General features: G+C 40.3%; 1 protein-coding gene across 4 annotated transcripts in view; it reads left to right on the top strand.

Annotated features, from left to right (window-relative positions):
* Positions 1 to 19,067, top strand: part of CCDC88C (coiled-coil domain containing 88C) — a 91,798-nt gene that overhangs the window by 42,004 nt on the left and 30,727 nt on the right. For all 4 annotated transcript variants that reach the window (XM_066998255.1, XM_048070456.2, XM_013182075.3 and 1 more), the window contains exons 5-13: positions 2,359 to 2,417; positions 4,073 to 4,156; positions 5,483 to 5,623; positions 6,390 to 6,574; positions 7,181 to 7,262; positions 7,710 to 7,868; positions 14,252 to 14,398; positions 15,542 to 15,686; positions 16,925 to 17,106. In XM_066998255.1, the coding sequence (XP_066854356.1) occupies positions 2,359 to 2,417; positions 4,073 to 4,156; positions 5,483 to 5,623; positions 6,390 to 6,574; positions 7,181 to 7,262; positions 7,710 to 7,868; positions 14,252 to 14,398; positions 15,542 to 15,686; positions 16,925 to 17,106 (1,184 nt within the window). The remainder of the gene's footprint in view (positions 1 to 2,358; positions 2,418 to 4,072; positions 4,157 to 5,482; positions 5,624 to 6,389; positions 6,575 to 7,180; positions 7,263 to 7,709; positions 7,869 to 14,251; positions 14,399 to 15,541; positions 15,687 to 16,924; positions 17,107 to 19,067) is intronic.

Here is a 19,067-nt window from a genome sequence, read left to right as displayed (position 1 = left end):
AAACTAATAAACTCGTGATTGCCTTCAGTCTTTTACTTTCTCACTGCTTTCCATAAGCTGCAGTGTAGCTTTCCCTGCCAAAGGGACTTGTGTCTCCCCGGGGTTCTTTTTCTGATGGGAGAGCTCAAGTGGGGACGAGGTCTCTAAGTGGTGATTCCAGGCAAGGTCAGTCCCTGATGGGAGAGCAGGCTGACCTCGTTAAGTTACCCTGCTAACGGTATTTCACCTCACAGGGTCATGCAGCATCAGCAGTGCACATCTGTTAGCTCAAGGAGAGGAAAACAAAGCCTATTGCCTTTGGTGCAGTGTGGTTTGAATGGCTTAAGAAACTTGCCTGACTTTGGGATATATAGATGCACTTGTTGGAAAATAATTTTCTAAACCGAATAATTCCAAGCCACCAGGCTCATCTGGAGGACAGCTGTGATGCTGTGGTGCGTGGATTGGGTTTGGGGACCCATAGGATTAGAGCACCTGTCTGGCATGATCTGGAGTCAGCAGCTGGGTGTCTTCTCCCAGTACCTGCTCCTTCGGTCTCCTGGAGCAGATGTTTCAGTATGTCTGGGAGAAACAGAGGGCCACCGCAGTCACTTGCTCTCCTTCACCTAGCAACTTGCTCTTGTGTTCCATGGGTGTGCTCTGCATTTAATACCTAGTCTGGATCTGCTCTGAAACTGATGCAGAATGAAACCAAATGTTGAAACTCTAACAAAAACTCCACTTTGGGGGGGCGGGGAATTCTTCTGATCACACTTAGTAACTCCTTGGGCTAGTGGTGTTGCTGCAGGAACTGTTCATGAAGTGGCAGATCTCTTGTTTTTTTTTGTGTGTGAGATACTGAAATGTTATTTGTATATTAGATTGTAAATTTTCAGAAGGGAGTAAGTCAGATACGTTGCTGGATGTGGGGAGATGGACCAAGGCAGACTATATGCTTTTCAAAACCAATTTTCAAATATTCTGCAGGGAAGCAAACAATGAAGTTGTCGAAAAGTTGTTAAACAAGTGAGGTACACCTAAGGCCTGCGCAGAGCACTTCTCTTTTAAAAGGACGTGAGAAAACAAATTATTTCCGAAGCTGTCCACGTGCTGCTCTGTGAGGTTCTCGGGCTGCAAGGAGGCCCCGTGATGGCCGCGGTCAGTATGGGGCCATGGGGCCGCGGGTCGGTGCAAGGCCGGCCGCCCAGCCTTGGTCCCACACGTGGCGCTGACAGGCTGCCGGCCCGGCCTAGGGGCACAGCGTTGGTGTGGGGACACGGTGGCACTCGGAAGTCGCCATCTTGTCTGCTCAGCGCAGGGTACGAAGTGGAAACGTTTATCCCACAGTTATGTACCCTGTGTCAGGAAACAGTCATATAGGGATGAGAGAGAACTGTACATGGCCCATTTGTTTCTATCCTGTTCCCCTGTGTGGATGAAGACTGGCTTTTCCTGAACATCTCATTTTGAACCTCGGTTCTTTTATAACTACATAATGAATTTTGATCCTCTGTGAAGCTCCTTGGCATCCACCTCCCTGCATCTACCTTTGATATACATAATTTTCTTTACCGCCCAACAGTCCACACACAAATTTTGTTGAAAGAAGATCTGGAGCTGGCTCAGAGCCACACCAGTTTCCCGTGTGTGGCTTCCTCTCTCCTAACCTTAGGAGGTGGCGCGGGGCTGTCGGCTGCGGCAGGGTCCCCTGCGGTGACAAACCTGCGTGTCCCTCCTCCCCCCCGTGGTTCCAGAGCATATGGCCAGCTGCCTCTCCTCCCTTCTGCAACGCTCATTTTTCATCCCTCTTAGCACATGGGGCTTGCGCTTCAAAGTGAGAACACGCTTTGATGCAGAACCAGAGGCAGAATTAGTTGCTGAGTATCTCTCTGCTAAAGAGAGGATTTATGTGCACAGAATGGCCTTCGTTTTTTGGGAACACTGAGCAGTAACTACAGACGCAGAATTTAGGATGAGTTTGTCTTTTCAGAGTAACTGTCCTTTGCCTTCTGCCCAGGGTGTCTTTTGGCTTGTTTTTGTTTTTCACCCTTGTTAATCACAAACCAAGGGACAAGTATTGGGCATGTGCATAAACCGTATAAAGGAAAAAAAAAAAATTTTACAGCATGAGCCAAAAAAGAACTCAGAAAATGTGAGGGTAGCACATGGGGGGAAGTCTTGTTGGATTTGGGATTTTAAATAATCCATAAGAGTTGTACTGTCATATGGGAAGTATGGTAACAGTATAATGGGCACACATCTCAACAGGCATTTCTCCAAAGAAGGTATTTCTCTTAAGGATGATATTTTGGAGATGATGATTTGCAAGTACTTAATTTATGTTGCACATATATACTGATTCCCTTTTTTCCTTTCTAGGTAAAAGTATGGATGAAATTAAGAAGCTGCTGTTGTTGGTTCTGGGATGTGCTGTGCAGGTGAACATTTAAAGGCTTGAAAAATACTGGCTTTTGAATCTTTTGAGTCTTTTGTTATTTCTGGGCTGAGAAAAGTCACCTAAAGATCACTGCTGTATGAAAAAATCCCCAGCTCAAGACAAATTGTGAACTAAAATTGTGAAAAAACACAATAGGTGAATGAAGTGAATGCAGGGAAAAAGCACAGGGAAAGGAAGCACAGTTTATGACAGAGTAACCTCAGTGTTACCAACATTTAAATCAGATGCAGGATAAGTACTCTTGCAACTAATTAGCCAACTTTGATAACAGAGTGTGAAAAGATAAGCTTCGAACAGTGTTCTTGATATCAAGATTGGTGGTTTATTTTCTTACTATTTGGAAATGCGTGTGTAGTAGTACACAGTCGATGCAAAACAAATAGATAAGCTAACAGTCTAAACATTTGTTTAATGGAGCCTGATTTTGTTTGCATAATCATTTGATTGGATATTATATGCAGAAAATCTAAGATGAATAACTACTTTGTATATTCATGTGGGGATTTTTATGTGACATTTGTTAAAATAAATGGATAGGCAATGTATATGGGAAAATCCCCAGAAATAGGCGACAGTTACCAGATAAAGAAATCAGTGTTCTGCCCACCAAACCTCCCTGGTAGTAAACAATAGACGCATCGTGGACTAGCCTTTGCTTATAATTGACCTTGTTTGTAGGTCTGTCTAGTGTTTTTGTCATGCCTTAGGACACTTACCCTGCTCAGCTATGTCAAGTCAATTATGTCAGAGTAACGCTGTCTTCATATGGCTGCTCTGAACTTCATCTCAGTGCTACATTGCAACACAAAGAACAGAGGGCTGATTTGGCAAGCTGTTGTGCATCCTCAGTCCCCATTTACAGTTCTGAGGTTCTTCCCAGTAACATGAGTGGTGAGACTCAGAAGCAGACCCCAAAGGGACACTGCAGAAAAAGCAGTTAAAAAACTTTAATGTTTAACTTTTCTATTGCCATCCTGTAACCACTGTGCATTGTAATGTAATTAGTGTACAGTTCCTGATATATTGATAGCAGATGTCTGACTTTAAAAACTTCTGGTGAAAGATTTACTAAACTGTTTGTCTGAAATGTCACTCGTTTTTATCCAGAAGGTTTCCCAACCCTGCTTTTTATCTAAAGCACATGTTGATTTTGTCCAACAAGCAAAGCGAAGCATTGATGTGAATAGTATCTAAAGAGATGCATCTTTTTTCATTGCTAAAGCCATGCGAAATGCAAACAGGAAAGCAGACAGGTTAAATGATGCAATGTAAATGTAGGTCTTGTACTCACCTGGTTTATGTTTGTGCAGCTCCATTAATGAAGCTGTGATAATTTCCTCCAGCTGTTGCCCCACCTCTTGGTCTCTTTGCATTTTAAACTTGTTTATAAAGAGCAAAACCAGCCTTTTAACTTAGCCTTACTTGTACTGACTGTAAAAGACTTGAAATAATTTACAGCATGATTCAGTTCGTGCTCCATACAGAGCAACAAAGTGTTATACCTTCTAACATGACAAAGTATAGATCTTGAATATTTTGTCATTAGCAATGTAGTGATTTTTTTTGAGGGGGTGGAAAATGTTGTAGTAAGTTTTAGGATGTAGCATTGTTTCAGGGAGTGTTTTCTTTTAACAGTGTGAAAGAAAAGAAGAGTTCATTGAAAGAATAAAACAGCTGGATATTGAAACTCAAGCTGCCATTGTGTCACACATTCAGGAGGTGGGACTCGCAGTATTTTCAGTTTTCATTTTTCATCCTCTCCTTTCCTTGACTTGATTTATCAATGTTTTTGCTATGTCGATGCTTGAAATTTCATGGTGGATTCATAAACTTCAGAGAAAAAAATGATTCTTCTGTGGATATAGTATTGTAATCAAATTATAAGGTGAAAATGGTAGGTGTTTTTTAAAATGTCACTGTAGGTGCAGTGGTAAATGTGCTTGCTGCTTATAGGCTATGTAGAAGATATTGTTGTAAGGATATGTGTGCATTATTTTCAAAAAGCATATCTGGCTTAGGAGCTGAAGTCCCATTTACAGTAATGGTGTAGGCACGTGGTCCCTTAGTCCTGTGGCCGGTAAGACACAGGTTCCCCCAAGGTGTGCTTGGGCCAGTGGGGCTCCAAGTCTGGTGGTCTTGAAAATCATGCTCTGCAGCTGAAATTAGACACATGCTTTGTTTTTTAAAGAGAAACCTGATTCAATGACAGGTGTATTCTTAGACTTCTAAGATTTCCGTAAAAGGAAGGACTGTGTGTGGCTGTTAGGAACCAGCTTGCTTTGGAGATCCAAAGAGAAGCCCTGAGGAAATGCCCTCTGCTTGGGTGTGCCTCACCGGGAAATGGGCACTGGGTGAGGTCTGGTGTCCTGAGGTGCAGGTGTAAAAAGCCTAATGCACTGAGATTTAAGGAACAAAGAGTGGAAATCTAATTCAGGAACTTTTTCATTAACATTTTAAAAAAAAATAGATCTGCTTAAAAAAAAAAAAAGATAAGCACATAAGCAGGAACATTCTTTAACTGACTGAGGTTGAGAGCCTTTCCACTTGCATGGCATTTCTGCTAAATGATTCATATGGAACCAGTGTGAGTAAGGTATCAGAGAAAAGAAACACTGCTAGCAACAACCGGAGATGTCCAGTCCTCTCAGCTCTATCAGCTGCAAATTGCAAAGTCATTGAAAACAGCTTCTCTGTCTTAGCAGTTCCTTCTAACTTCTGTAGTGACCACCGCAGTACTTGAAGTAAGACAGTTTCTAACACATATGTCAATAGGATTTGTGCTTGCTTATACCTGACCACTTCTAAAAATCATCTGTCTTCATAATTTAAAAAAATATATAAATACTGGAAATTGCTGGGTAGTGTTAGAGTTAACCTAGTCAATGTCTGTTATTTCAAACCTGTTTTTGGTGAAATGTGGTATGCCTCTTAACAGATCAGTAGGAGAACCTGGGAGATGCGCCACATACAGCAAAAAAAAAAAAAAAAATCAACCAGTGGAAACACTTTTTTTTTCTTCTTTTTTTTTTCCCCCCTTGTGACTAGGTGACTCACAACCAGGAGAATGTCTTTGACTTGCAGTGGCTGGAGCTTCCAGACATGGCCCCAGAAGAACTGGAGTCTCTCTCCAGGAATATGGTTTTCCACCTCAAGAGGCTTATTGATGAAAGAGACGAGTGCACAGAGGTACCTCGACTTCTCACTCTCTTATATAGTGCTGATGTGGAGCAGCACATGCAGGCTCTCTTCCCTCTGTTGTCTTGTTATTTTTTTTGTTAACTGGGTTTCTATTTGTTATAAACCTTTGAACTACACCTCTGAAAATCTGTAGAAAGATTGTCTTTTTCATTCACATTAAACACTGAAGTGTGATGAAATGATTGGTAAGAAGAGTGCATGCAGTAAAGAGACCAAAGCATTTGAAGTTGACTTTGTCTTGAGATTTTTATCTCTGCATGTCTGCTCAACTGTTCATTTTCGTGACTGCTTGCCTATCTCTCCAGTGATATCTACCATCATGGGTTCCAGTGTCTTCGCTTGCCTTTTTTTTTTTTTTTTTCCTGTGTGAGACAAGGTCTATCTGTTGCTGACTCATAAGTTCATCTTACTTCAGATCTCTGCAGGAGGCTTCTCCCCTTCTTTTTAGCCTGTTAATCTTCTGTCATGCATTTGACTTTGTGAATGTGTTGGTTAAAATTGTTAGTTGTTACAATTTATATGAGTTCTCCAAGCAAAATAGGCTGCTTATTTTGAGCATTGGAAAGGAAATGTTTTAGTGGTCTGAGCATGGTGAGAGATTGCTTATCTCTTCTGTGTAACCTTCCCACCTATCAGTTGAATTCTGTATAATGACAGGCTAATAATTTTCTACATTTATACATCATTTTTAGATGCTTGAAAAACAATGTTTAATTATTACTATATTTATCCCACTACCCTTCTGTATTTCCAGGTAATTGTAGATCTCACACAAGAGAGGGACTATCTACAATCTCAGCAACCCACAAGTCCTCTGAAAGCACCAACTCCAGATTCTTCACCAAACACACCTAGCCCTCTTTCTAATGAAGACAAGCAACACATTGCAGTTGAGCTGGCAGACACAAAGGCTAAACTGAGAAGAATTCGACAGGAACTGTGAGTCACCAGTGACTTTTGCTTCTAGAGAGACTTGTGTATTAAGTCTTGGGCATCCTGAAAGTGCAGTTGCCTATCAGCTTCGGTATATTGACTTCCATGAGAGCTCTCAGTATCGTGTATTTCACAATTTTATTCGTATTAGTAGGCAGCCTGTATGGATGTTCCATCTTTCTTCTTTATTAACTGTTCTTTAAATATAGAGTGATGGCTACTTTTTCTTTTTGTCTCTCATCTCTGTCTTCCCCGTTTTAAAATGTTAGTGGTTACTCGCACTTTTTAATTATTACTGAGAAGTCCAGAGGACAGTAAAGCTAGCTATGATGTCAGTAGCACCATTAAGCACCAGACTTCGAACAGTTGTACTTAATATCAAAAAACAAACAAAAAAAAGTTGCAGTTTCACATCTGTGATGTATGCGGTATCACAAGAAAACGTACCTTACTTTTATGAAGTTGTCATGTCCTCAAGGAGGCTCCGTGTTCAGTATATGCTAGCAGGTTTCTATCCTTCTTTCCAGTTTCCCAGCAGGATCCATGCATTCAATATTGTTTCAGAACAACAACGAAAATATTTCTTACTAAGTTTTTTCTAATCCCTTTCAGGGAAGAGAAGTCTGAGCAGCTTGTCGATTCTAAACATGAAGTTGAGCAGCTCACCCTAGAGCTGCAAAAAATAAAACAAGAGGTAAGGTGGGCTTAATTCACTGTGGCAGACTTCCCTATTTAAAAATACCTCTTTCATTGTGAAACTAAAAATGCTGTTCTGTGTATTTTTAATTAGAAGAACTCGAGTTACTCCAGCAAGCTGTTTGACAATTATGACTATGGCATAGTGATGATACACTTTCTACTTAATTGGTGAGAGCAGTCTCATCTGTTTAGCTTGCAAGTAGCCCAGTAATGCCTGAAGCTTTTGCAGCACCAGGCATTGGAAATGTTAAGAGTCCTGGCAGGCTGAAGTACATCTCAGTCTTATAGAGACTGTACTAGCTAGTAAGAGAATTCTCCTACTCCACCAGGGGAATGTTATTTGCCTACTCTTAAAAACAAACAAACAAACAAAAACCCATAAGTTTAAAGAACATGTTTTCAGCTTGGATTTTTCTCCCTGCTTATCCCTCGTGTCTCTCAGAATATCCATCTGGCCTCAGATGCTCGCTCTGCCCGAGCATATAGAGATGAACTGGACTCCCTGAGAGAGAAGGCAAACCGTGTGGAGAGACTTGAGATGGAACTTGTTCGGTGCAAAGAGAAACTTCATGATGTGGATTTTTACAAAGCTCGTATGGAGGCAAGTGAAAATCAGGACAAAGATTTGCTGAGTAATCCTTAATGTTTGGCTTTCCTTGTGTTACCAGTTAATGTGTCATTTGTCAGAGAGCTGACTGTAGCAAAACATGAGAGCAAGTGGAAATTTCATAACATATGTTATAGTTATTGACTTAGCAACATCAAAACTTCTTTCAGTGGTAGGAAAGACTTGGTGCACACAAAGAATAAATACCCATTAGTTTTAATAAAGCCTGCTTAGTGCAGCGTTACGTGGCTAAACAGGACAGACCTTTTCTGGATGCTTCTACAAGATCCAAACCTTCAGTCTAGCCTTGAAAATTTACTCTTAGGTAAAATGTCTGTGTTCCAGACTTGATCCTTTGACCAACATCTTAAATGTCATATGTAAATGAGCTAAATGAACGTCTGGGTATTTTTCCTTAAGGCTCTGTAGCAGCTGCAGCTGTTTCTTAAAGCGGATGGGCATTTTGAAGCATGACCTCAGATGACAAACTCTAGCCACCCCTTTTTTTGCAGCTGTTGCTTGTAGTAGGAAGGGAAAACTTGGATCTTCCCTAGGGTCCTGAGCAGGGTATATCAGTGAGAAGTGTATACCTGTGTTCCAATAGTAATGACAGTTATTCATCTTAGTTACCTGCAGCTATGCCCATCCTGCAATTACTAGATAATTTAGGTTGGAAAGGACCTTGGAGATCATCTAGACAAACACATTGCTCACAGCATGGCTGACCTTAAATTTAGGTCAGATTGCTCTTATTTTTTTCCTTTCGCTCCTTTGAGCCCTTCTCACCTCAACTGTCAATAATCCACATGTGTAACGCTTCAGCCAGATTCAAATAAATATCCAGACTTGCTAAACGCATTGAGGTTCTGTAATTGACCTCCCCCCTCCCCCCAACTATCATTAGATAAAATCCCAGGTCTGAGATAGAAGAGCAATATTGAGACTCACGTTTGTCAGGCTGGGAACACAAATTATTTCTGCTCTATAAACCCTACTTTGTAGGTATTTCTTTTTGCTCTCTAACCTAAGGGGCCAGCTAGCTCTTGGTTCTTATGAATAGGTTCACAAAGATGGCTGGTTATTAGATGAAGTAATAGCCTGCAAAAGCCTGCCTCCGTGCTCAGGAATTCCCAGTTTACATCAGAGGGTATGAAGCTCTGCCTCTCTCTGTCTTCCTCCCTCAAGCTGGCAAATCAGTCATGCGTTAACCTGGCACACTAGCTCTCAGTGTAGCATCCTGGTCATGCTCTTTTGACTGTGCACTGAAGTTGCTTAGCTTCTAATGTAATGTAGCTTAGTGTAGTGCGAGGACAAGGGGAAATGGCTTTAAACTGAAAGAGGTGAGGTTTACATTAGATATAAGGAGGAAATTCTTCACTGAGAGGGTGGTGAGGCACTTGCACAGGCTGCCCAGAGAAGCTGTGGATGCCCCATCCCTGGAGGTGTTCAAGGCCAGGCTGGATGGGGCTTTGGGCAACCTGGTCTGGTGGGAGGTGTCCCTGCCCATGGCAGGGGCATTGGAACTAGGGAATCTTTAAGGTCCCTTCCAACCCAAACCATTCTGTGATTTTATGATTATTCCTCCTGCTCAGAGATTTTAGCTGGAGTTGGGAGAAGTTAGTTTTTAGCCTTGTCTTCATCTAAGGGCAAGGGCATAGTTATTTCTTTTCTGGAGTTCTCAGCCTCCTTGCTTGTCCTGGAGCCAGCAGTCTTCTGTTCTACTGTCTGCATGCTAATCTTGCTGTCATTCAGTAAAGAGACCTCTGCTTCAGTTCCTATTTTGTTCAATTTTTTTCACTTCCTCTTTCCACCCTGGCAGTTTTTGGTGAAAGCATTGAGTACTGGAGATGAGTGTTGTCTTTCCAAGGATACCTCCCTGAGATACAGTAGCAGATGGGACAAAGAATATTTCCCATCAATATTGCACTTCTCTAATTCTGGGGAACAACGTGGCCTATAGTGAAAGTTGTTGCTGCCAGAGACACTGACCTCTTGTAATATGTGGCATGATCGCACAGCTGTTTGCAGGCTGTTCTTTGGTCTAGGATAGCCAGAGTGTTTCACATTCTCACCACTCCCTCTCCTGATCAAGCCTTGGCGCAGCCATCAGCTGGCAGGTTTGTGCAGTGGCAGCATGAGGCAAACTTCACTGGTTTCATGCTGGTTCATTCAGGGGTTTCCATGGGGCACTAGCCTGTCTTTGTTATGGTCACGGAGTAACACAAAGGCTGTGTGTAGTAGCCAGTATCCAACTCTCCATGGTCCCTCAGTTCTCTGTCAGTCTCTCTCAAGTCTTGCACCTATCTAAAAAGAGGACTAAAGGCTAGGGTTCAGTTCAGTGTCTGCTCAGATTCCTTTCATTCCTTCAAAAACTGTTAGATTTACCATTCCAAGTTGTGTAGGATCTATGCAGGGGTGCATGGTGGTGGAGATTTTTACCACTAGACTGTACAGTGCCAATTCATCTTGTGGCATTTACTGGTGTGGTTGGCCTCCTGAGCTCCACGTCCTAAGAACTGAACTAATTTCACAGAGGCTCAGCAATGAGTAGGTGTGTAAGGTACGGTGTAAGGCACTTTTCTATGCTAGTAGGATACCTTAAGGCTCATAGGGTCTTGACAAGGTTGTTAATAAGTAGTGCCAAATCAATAAGTGAGAAGAAAAAGTGTTTTTAACTTTGTGCATCAGTGCAGAAAGCTATTAAATGGACACTTGAAAATCTCTTCCTTCCTGCTGTTCACATACACATTTGGTAGTTTGGGCAAATAATATGGAAGGTGCTCTGTGTATGATACCGTGACGAGCTTTAGAAATTGTGAGCAAGCTTTTAAGTAGTTTCTGAAAGCACGTAATACAAATCATTTCTGGCAGCAGGAAGAAGAGATTTAAGGAGCTATTGCAGAAGGTAGTGCAAAAGGAGCAAGTCTTTCTCTATGTGAACCTAATACATGTAAGCACGTGCATTGTTTTCCTTCTCTATTTCTTGACAAAGTTTTTCTGAAAATACATTCTAGTTTGACCGTTGTCCAAGGAACATGGAGATGAATATGCTCTATGCATCTTCCTGCTGGGGTGGGTTATAATGAGTTCATAACTGTGAATGTGGGGGAGCAGGCTTAATGCAGGGCTTCCTCCATAGAGGTGCTTCTTCTCTGCAGCATAAAGCTTCCCTCTGGCATTCCTCTCCATTTGTGGTGCTCCAGAAGATCAGATTATTTTCAGAGGCCAGAGAGTCTGCCTTGCCCATTGTTCCTCCTTCTCACTGCAGCCACATTGCCACACAGGATGATGGGAGGAATTTCTGTGAACAATTTAAAAAAGCAAAAACATCTCGTGTATTTTCGTATAGCTGTCCGAGGCAATGTTTGATTGTCACAAGATGTTAACCGTAGCATGGCTTGATAGGGGCAACCTCTGAACTGCCAGAAGGGAGTGGTTTGAACTGTGTTTAATAGCTAGGTCTGGATATGTGTGCAAATTCTCTAGTTTCAGATTTAAACGATCTGATTGCTACTTTAGTTTCTGAAAATGTCTTTCAGTAGCAACACGCCCTGATTGTGCAACCACTTACCCCCAGAGTTAATTGTAACCATATGAGCATGTGATGCTATTCTTAAAGCTATTTCAAGGCACAGTGATACAGGATAGGAACACAATATATAATTTATTTCAGCGACATAATTACAAAAGCAGGATTATGTATATTGCATATTAAACTATCACAATTTAAGCAATATAAAGCAAAGTAGTTTTGAATCTCTTGCCTATTTAATTGAGAGTATTTTCAAAACAATTATTGCTGTTGACTTAAAAAAAAAAAAGCAACTCAGTTTAAAAAACAAATTTATAGCTGCAAAAAAACACAACAACACATAATTCTGGTGGAAGCATCACCACACCATGACCACCCGCTGAATTTTTGACTAACAAGCAATTTGTAGATGGACACATTCTTAGGTTGACTGTCCTATGCAGTGAGCTCTGTGAGACGTTAGTGCTGACATGTTGTAGTTAGAAGAGTTCTGCCTTCCAGGCTTTGAGATGGAAGTCTACGAAGATCCCATGGAGTAATTATTTAAATTACATGAACTTTTCAATGTTAAGACAACCTCAGATTGTGGTTACACCAGTGAGCAATGTTGACCTCGCCATAGCAGGCATTTCCACCAGGTTATTAATTTAAGATTTCATCAGAACTGCTTTGAACTGACGTGTCCACCCCTCCTGGGCACTCAATGGAAAGTGCTTGTCTTCCATATATTGCAGCTCCCAGTGCTGTGTGGTTTGTACCGGAGCCTGGATGTGTGTGTGTACTTGGAAGATAGCTTGACTCTTCATGAGACTCTGAAATAACTAGTTCCTGCTTGGTAAGCTGTTTTGGGCATAGTTCTGAGGCTGTGTTTTTGAGGTCAGACTCAACCTTCCTGCTTAGGGCTGTGGTCCAGATTGAGTGTGACAGTCTAGCAAAGCGAACTGGTCGTGTTGCCGTTTCATTACGGGCATTCTGGCAGCTTAAATGACATTCAGCACATTTTGTGTTGTGTACTTCCTCTGGTCTGTCATCTGTGTCAGCCTTTTTAGTTTGCCCACCCTGAAGTGGCATGGTTAGATCAGACTTGGCCCTGAATGTTGTTTCTATAAAATTAGTGTTTCATTATTATTATTATTTTAGTTACATGCAGACTCAGACATTTTAATTGTGGTAGATGAACCACTTCACAAGCACTATCAGACTTGTCCTTTTTAACGCTGCTGTAGTGAGGAAATTGTTCTACTTGTATTTTGCAAGTTTGTAGCTGACCCAGGGAGAGATCAAGGGCAGTGTGGTATGCATAAGGTAGACTTCCATACTATGCCATCTACAGTGAAGATGTAGCAAACAACTAAGGTTGCTATATAAGGCTCTTAAATCATGTCCCCCCTCTAGTATCAGAAGGCAAGGCGAGTAACTGTCACTAGACAGTCTTAACTTGTGCTTTGCAGCTTTTTTTTTTGCATTTTTTTTTAAGATAGCTGAGCCACATGAGGCTTTTAAAGTATGATTCTACCCCCCAAAAACGCAAAGGTTGTTGCTGGTTAAGCAGTGAAAGCAATTTGCTCATGCCTGGTGATCTTTCAGGCATCTACTTGGTTTGGATGTTTGTGGTCTGAGAGAACAGACATGAACACTGATGTCAGCAGAGACTTTACATTTTGAAGACTGTTGTCCAGGAATAAACTTGTCAAGCCATAAGCATTTCATCCTGCCTGCATAAACATTTTGTCGTCTTGCATGTTTAATTGAAGCAGAGGAAGGGAGTGGAGGAAGGGAACAAAGGGCGAAAGAAAATGTCTTTAGAAATTGAATGGTCTGCCTCATACCCTATTGTAATGCTTCTGGGCAAAAATCCTTCCTGTACCCATTTAATCTTATAAATGCTGATGTGTTCCTGCCACAGAAAATGGTATCTATGGTTCAAGACTTACGGAATCATCATAAAGAGTAAAAGCAGTGAGGTGTATTACAACCTGAAATAACATATCATATAATGAGTGTGTTTAAAACATGAACAAGGACACATGGCCAGATTTTATGCTTTGGACATTTCTTATTTCTGGAGATAAGATATTTGAATGCCGAGAGTTTCATCTGTTGCTTTGCTAAGAGTGCTCTGTAATTGTTTCTAGTGTTGTGGCTGCAGCAGAGTTAAACTTTTACTCAGTACAAAGAGATCCAACAGCTTTAGTGGGTAAATGACATGGCTTGTGCAGTTAATGCTCATGTGTTTATTTGGGAGGGCAGGGTGGGGGATGTTAAGTGATAAGTGTAAAACAAATTCTTTTGTTTAACTGATTTAAAATTCTGTTCATGAGAGAGAAACTTTGTTGAACAGATATTTACATGTGAGTGTACAGAAACAGAGATATGGACGTAGTGATATTGATGGATAATGCTTCCCAACATGCTTTGAACACACTATAACATTTCTTTAAAATAAATATAATGTAATTTGTAACTGGGAAAACTGAGTCAGGGACTGCAGTGAGTTGGCTAGGGAAGTGGCATTATGACAGTGTAACTGGATCTGAACAGTTCTTCTGTCTTCAGTCTTTTTGGTGCACCTCTTGATCTAGCCCTGTAAAAAGAAAAAGGAACTCCATTAGATATCTAAAATTCAGGAAAGCACAGTAAGGAAAACATTACTTTCATTAGCGACTCACAGATAATTAAACATGGAATCGTCTCCCATTAAAATATCAGGTTAAGTCATTTTTATAAAACAAAGAAACAATTCAAATTTTTTCCTGTATTTTACAATGTCAATTTATGAAAGTCACTTGGTCTTTGAAAAGTCACTTGATGCAAAGGGGTTAACAATGTTACTTTTTCTCTCTAGGAGCTAAGAGAGGACAACATCATATTAATTGAAACAAAGGCCATGCTAGAAGAACAGCTAACAATGGCAAGAGCTCGTGGTGATAAATTGCATGAATTAGAGAAGGAGAATTTGCAGTTGAAATCCAAACTTCATGATGTAGAGCTGGTATGCCCTCTCTTTTTCATTTTGCTATTTTTTCAAAGTTCTGTTTCTGTGCTATGTCCCATAAGTTGTTGCCTGAGAAATCAGTGGAGACAGGCAGATAAATCAACAGTGCTGTTAAAGATGTCTGTAGTTTGAACTTTGTGTACATGCATTCTTAAAATATTATAACATTAACAGTTTAAATATTGCCAGTGCTACTGTGTGAGACAGTTTGACAAATCTGTTTTCATGCAAGGAGGTATATCACAATTTTAAAATAGAGATTGCTTTCATATATACCGATAAAGTAGATGTTGGTATCTATCAGTTAAGTAGAAATCTGTTAGATATAGGAAATTAAATCTATTGCAACAAATGATCTTTTCTTTTTTGCTGGAAACAAAACCCACAGCAATCACAGCGATTTTAAGAATCCATTGCTGCTGAGATGAGAAACTAAATTTTGGAATTTTTTTCTATTACATAAATCAGAGACATGGTCTTTTGCTTCATAGACAAGGAGATCTACGAAGTGGCAGATTGTCTACAAACAGAAATGTTAGATTTTATAATCCCACTAATAATAAAAATACTTTTTCATCTCTCTCTTGTATTTTACTTAACAGTTTGCCTTTTGCCACTATATTTTGAATTATTGCAGGTTTAACTGTATAAAAACAGGTTATATTGGAAACAAAGACGTTGAAGGTGCTGTGTTTATTGACTTCCAAATAAAGGGTAACATGACACTTCAGCATTTCCAAAGTGGCTGGTGATTTTGCATGCTCCTTCTCTGGGTGACTTGATGAAATTTTGGGTAATATTTTCTCAAAATTTGAGACCCTTGAAGTACGGCTTCAGGTCTCACAAATGTAAATGACCAAAGTAATTATTGGAAGCAATGGTAGCCTCATTTTCTGGATTTGTTTTCTGGATAATTGAAATCCCCCTAATTATGAGGCCAGATATCTACTTATTGATCTGTATGACTGGATCCACATTTGACATGAGTCGAAGAAGCTCAGTAGAATTCAAGGTTATATTTTCAGTGTCTCCAGAGTGCCGATGCATTTTGAAGAGCTTAGCTCAGGATACACCTTGAAGCCAGCCAATCTTACCGGTCCTGTTTTCTTACCAGTTTTCATTCATGTGTGTCTTGCACAGGATCGGGACACAGACAAGAAGAGAATTGAAGAACTTCTAGAAGAGAACATGGTCTTGGAGATCGCCCAGAAACAGAGCATGAACGAATCTGCACACCTAGGCTGGGAATTAGAACAGCTGTCTAAAAGCACAGATCTTGCAGATAGTGAGTACCAGCTGGTGTAGCTGCTGTTGTGCTTCTGTTTGTGGTCTCCGAAAGAGTAGAGAGGTTACTTGACTGCAAAGGAAACAAGAGACACCAAGCTGGCTGGTTCATTTTGACAAGTTCCCTTGCTGAGCCACCTGACTTTGAACATAGTTTGGGGGAACTTATGAAATGCATTTCTCCTAGCTTCTTTTGCTTCCTTACGAAAACATTAAAATGTCTTCCTTTTATTTTGTTTGTCACTGAAAGAGTGACTTTAAGTTAAATGATAAAAAAAAATAAATAAATTAAAAAACAAGGTTTGTATATGACACAGCAGAAATGCCATACTGAACATGGGATATTTCTAACTGAATGGCTGCGAGGGAGTCTGTGATCTTCAGTATTCTTTACTACAATTAGTACAGACAATTAGCACAGACAATTAGCTGGTCTTTAAGTTCCAGGAAGTAGCGTATGCTGAAGTCATTTATTTTTACTAGATACTGAAAAATGTGTATGGGTAGAATAACTGGCTGATTATTTTTTTTGAATGGTTGATTTGATTTCCATAACTACCACAAATGTAACTAATGCTCACTTCACTAGTCAGGCCTTATCATTGGTTTCCGTGTCTAACATTCATTCTGTTTATAATACTAGCCTAAACAACAGTGCTAAATGGAACTTGGGAAATGCAAAATATTTCATGCAGTTCAGTGTGCAGATTTTATTGATTAGTCACCTGATTCTGCTAAGAGTTGCATATTTGTCTTTGTGTACCAGAACAGTATAAACAAAGGCAAAGGAATAAATTTGAGTAATCAGATGTTCAGTTTTACCTAAGTTTTCACTAGCTTTTGGAACTGCATCGTCCTTGGTGTTTTCACAAATACTTCTTAGTGTTTTACTTTCTGCCTTGATTTATTTCCTCTTATGGAAGTATGAAAGGGTATCAAAGTCTATTTTACTATTAAAATAAAATATGCAGCTAACATGTTTAAAGTGGCTTCAGGAGAGTTAAGAAACTAAGTAGCTTTTAAGATGGTTATCTGTTCAGGTACTTCCCTATTTATTAAAGGTTTTAATTATCATCTGTAGAAAGGGGTTCTATTTTAAATAGTGTTTACTTAACAGTCAAGCTGAAACGATAAGGATCTAACTGCAATTATCTTCAATAAAAGTGAATCTTAAGGACCTAGAAAAGAACATATTTGTGAATTGATTAGTGCCACCTTCTGATTCTCATGTTTCAACAGCTAGAAAGTCCTTTGTGTTTGAATTGAATGAATGTGCTTCGAGTCGCATACTGAAGCTAGAGAAGGATAATCAGAGCTTGCAGAACACAATCCAAGAGCTGAGAGATGCCTCCTTGACCTCCAGAGAGAGCAGTCTAAAGTTTGTGGAACTGGAAAAGGAAAATCAACAGCTTAGCAAAAAGGTAATCCTTGTTCACAGGAACAAACAGAGCTCATGGGTTTTTGAACACAGAGTGTGCAGAGCTTTACAGCATTCCTGAATGATGAGGGATTGGAAGGAATTCACCAATGTTCTTCAGTAAGACAGGATGTTTTTGGGCCTTCTAGTTAATCTTATTCTAACAGTGGTATATTCTATCACCTTCTACTTCACTGCTTCGCTACTTAAGTACATCATTGTAAGCAAAAGTGATTCTTCCTGTTTCATAAAAGCAGTACTCATTTTCCAGTCAGACTGTACTGTCAATTTTGTCCCTTTTTGTTGTCTTATGGCAGTCAGTAGTGCTTGCTCTACCAGTTAAGAAAGCCCTGGCCACATTGAAATTTTTTTGTTCGTTTGAAAGTTTTAATATTTCTATGCGAGTCAAATAAAACACACAGGTGAAATCAACTTAGTATATTTTTAAAGAAGTCTTTTCTGCCAATAGTCCTGCATCAGCTCTTTCTCCTTGTCTCGTCCTTTTGGCTCTTAGATATTCTCACTCTCTGCAAAGATCTGGCTTCTTTTAATCACTGGTAACAAACATGCAGGTTGTAACTTTTTAAATGTATTTTTATATATATGTCTGTGTTATACTCCGTTGTTAACTTACTACAGTTAGTTCAAATGCCCTTGTCTTTGTGAAACACAGTGCTGGGTTCACCTCCAACTACTAGCTCCATTTTTGTCTGGCTGTTGACTTGCATTCTGAACTCCGATGAATTGAGCCAAATGCCAGCAGGGAAATGATGCTTGCTATTCTGAATAATTTCCTTGACAACTTTTTCCACATTCCTGCCTTTGTTTTGCTAAGTCACCCAGAATATAAACCCCATTTCTCTCTTCCCCATTGCTGCTGTATCTTGTGTGTATGACATTAATACAAGGATTCCAGTCCCCTCTGGCCTGCTTATGGGGCAAGTGAACGCTTTACAGGACAAGGGGAGAAAGAATCTTGATATGAAATGCTGGTCATGGATTACTAGATCAAAACTAGAAGAGTGTCAGATTTTCTGCCAAGGAGAACAGGGATCCGTCACTGAATCAATCCATCTTCTGGAGAGATTCTTTTGCCACCAAGTTGAGGGACCAGTTCTGCTTCTTGCCTTTCTTCTGTGCACAAAGAAAAATGCAAAAATTCTGTTCAGTGTACTCCTCCTTCCATACTCCCATTTATGACCTGTTGTATATGAGTAATTCACTCCAGCTCTAATTTACATGCTTAAAATTTGAGATCAAGAAATATAAAACAGTCAGCAGATACCTGTGGCGTACAGCAATTTAAGTAATTTAAAGAGCTGTGGTCAACCTTTGGCTTTGCCTCAGGCACATTCCTGTGGGCACCTCCAGTTATGGCACTGTTTTGGTGCCAGCAGTTGTGATTCTAGCATTAGTCTGATGTTTTCAGCGATGATGAATGTGTTGACATGGTAGGGTCATCTACAGGGCTGGTAGTTAAATAAGACAACACCCAGTAGTGGGGAATGCCTGTGAGGCGTGAAGGGGCCACTGTACACATCAGACCAATGAGAGAAAATGGCAGTTAAAAATACCGCTATCGAGAGCAGCTGAAATGTGTGGAAGGGTATAAATCAAGCTCTACTAGAGAGACAGAGAATATGACGGGATCTGACTTAAGTCTGTAAGTTCTGACTCAATACCACAGGCCGCTCAAGTTGCTGACTAGCTTCACATTTCCTATTCAGGAAGATTTGGGGAAAAAAACCCACAGTATTATTCTGTACTCTGGGAGACATACAGTTATGTCCAGTGTGCAGAAACCTGATACACGATAAGTAAAAATAATCCTGATTTGAAGTGTTTGTTTGCGTTTGCATTTTTTAATCTTCGCTTCCTCCACCATTCTTCTGTATTTCTCTGACACGTGTATCGTCTTAATGAGAGGGTATGGCTGCCCACGGGGGAAGTCTCTATAACTAATGA

The sequence above is a fragment of the Anser cygnoides genome, chromosome 5, assembly GCF_040182565.1.
Source record: "Anser cygnoides isolate HZ-2024a breed goose chromosome 5, Taihu_goose_T2T_genome, whole genome shotgun sequence".
Lineage (NCBI taxonomy): Eukaryota > Metazoa > Chordata > Aves > Anseriformes > Anatidae > Anser > Anser cygnoides.
This window is presented reverse-complemented; position numbering and strand designations above follow the sequence as displayed.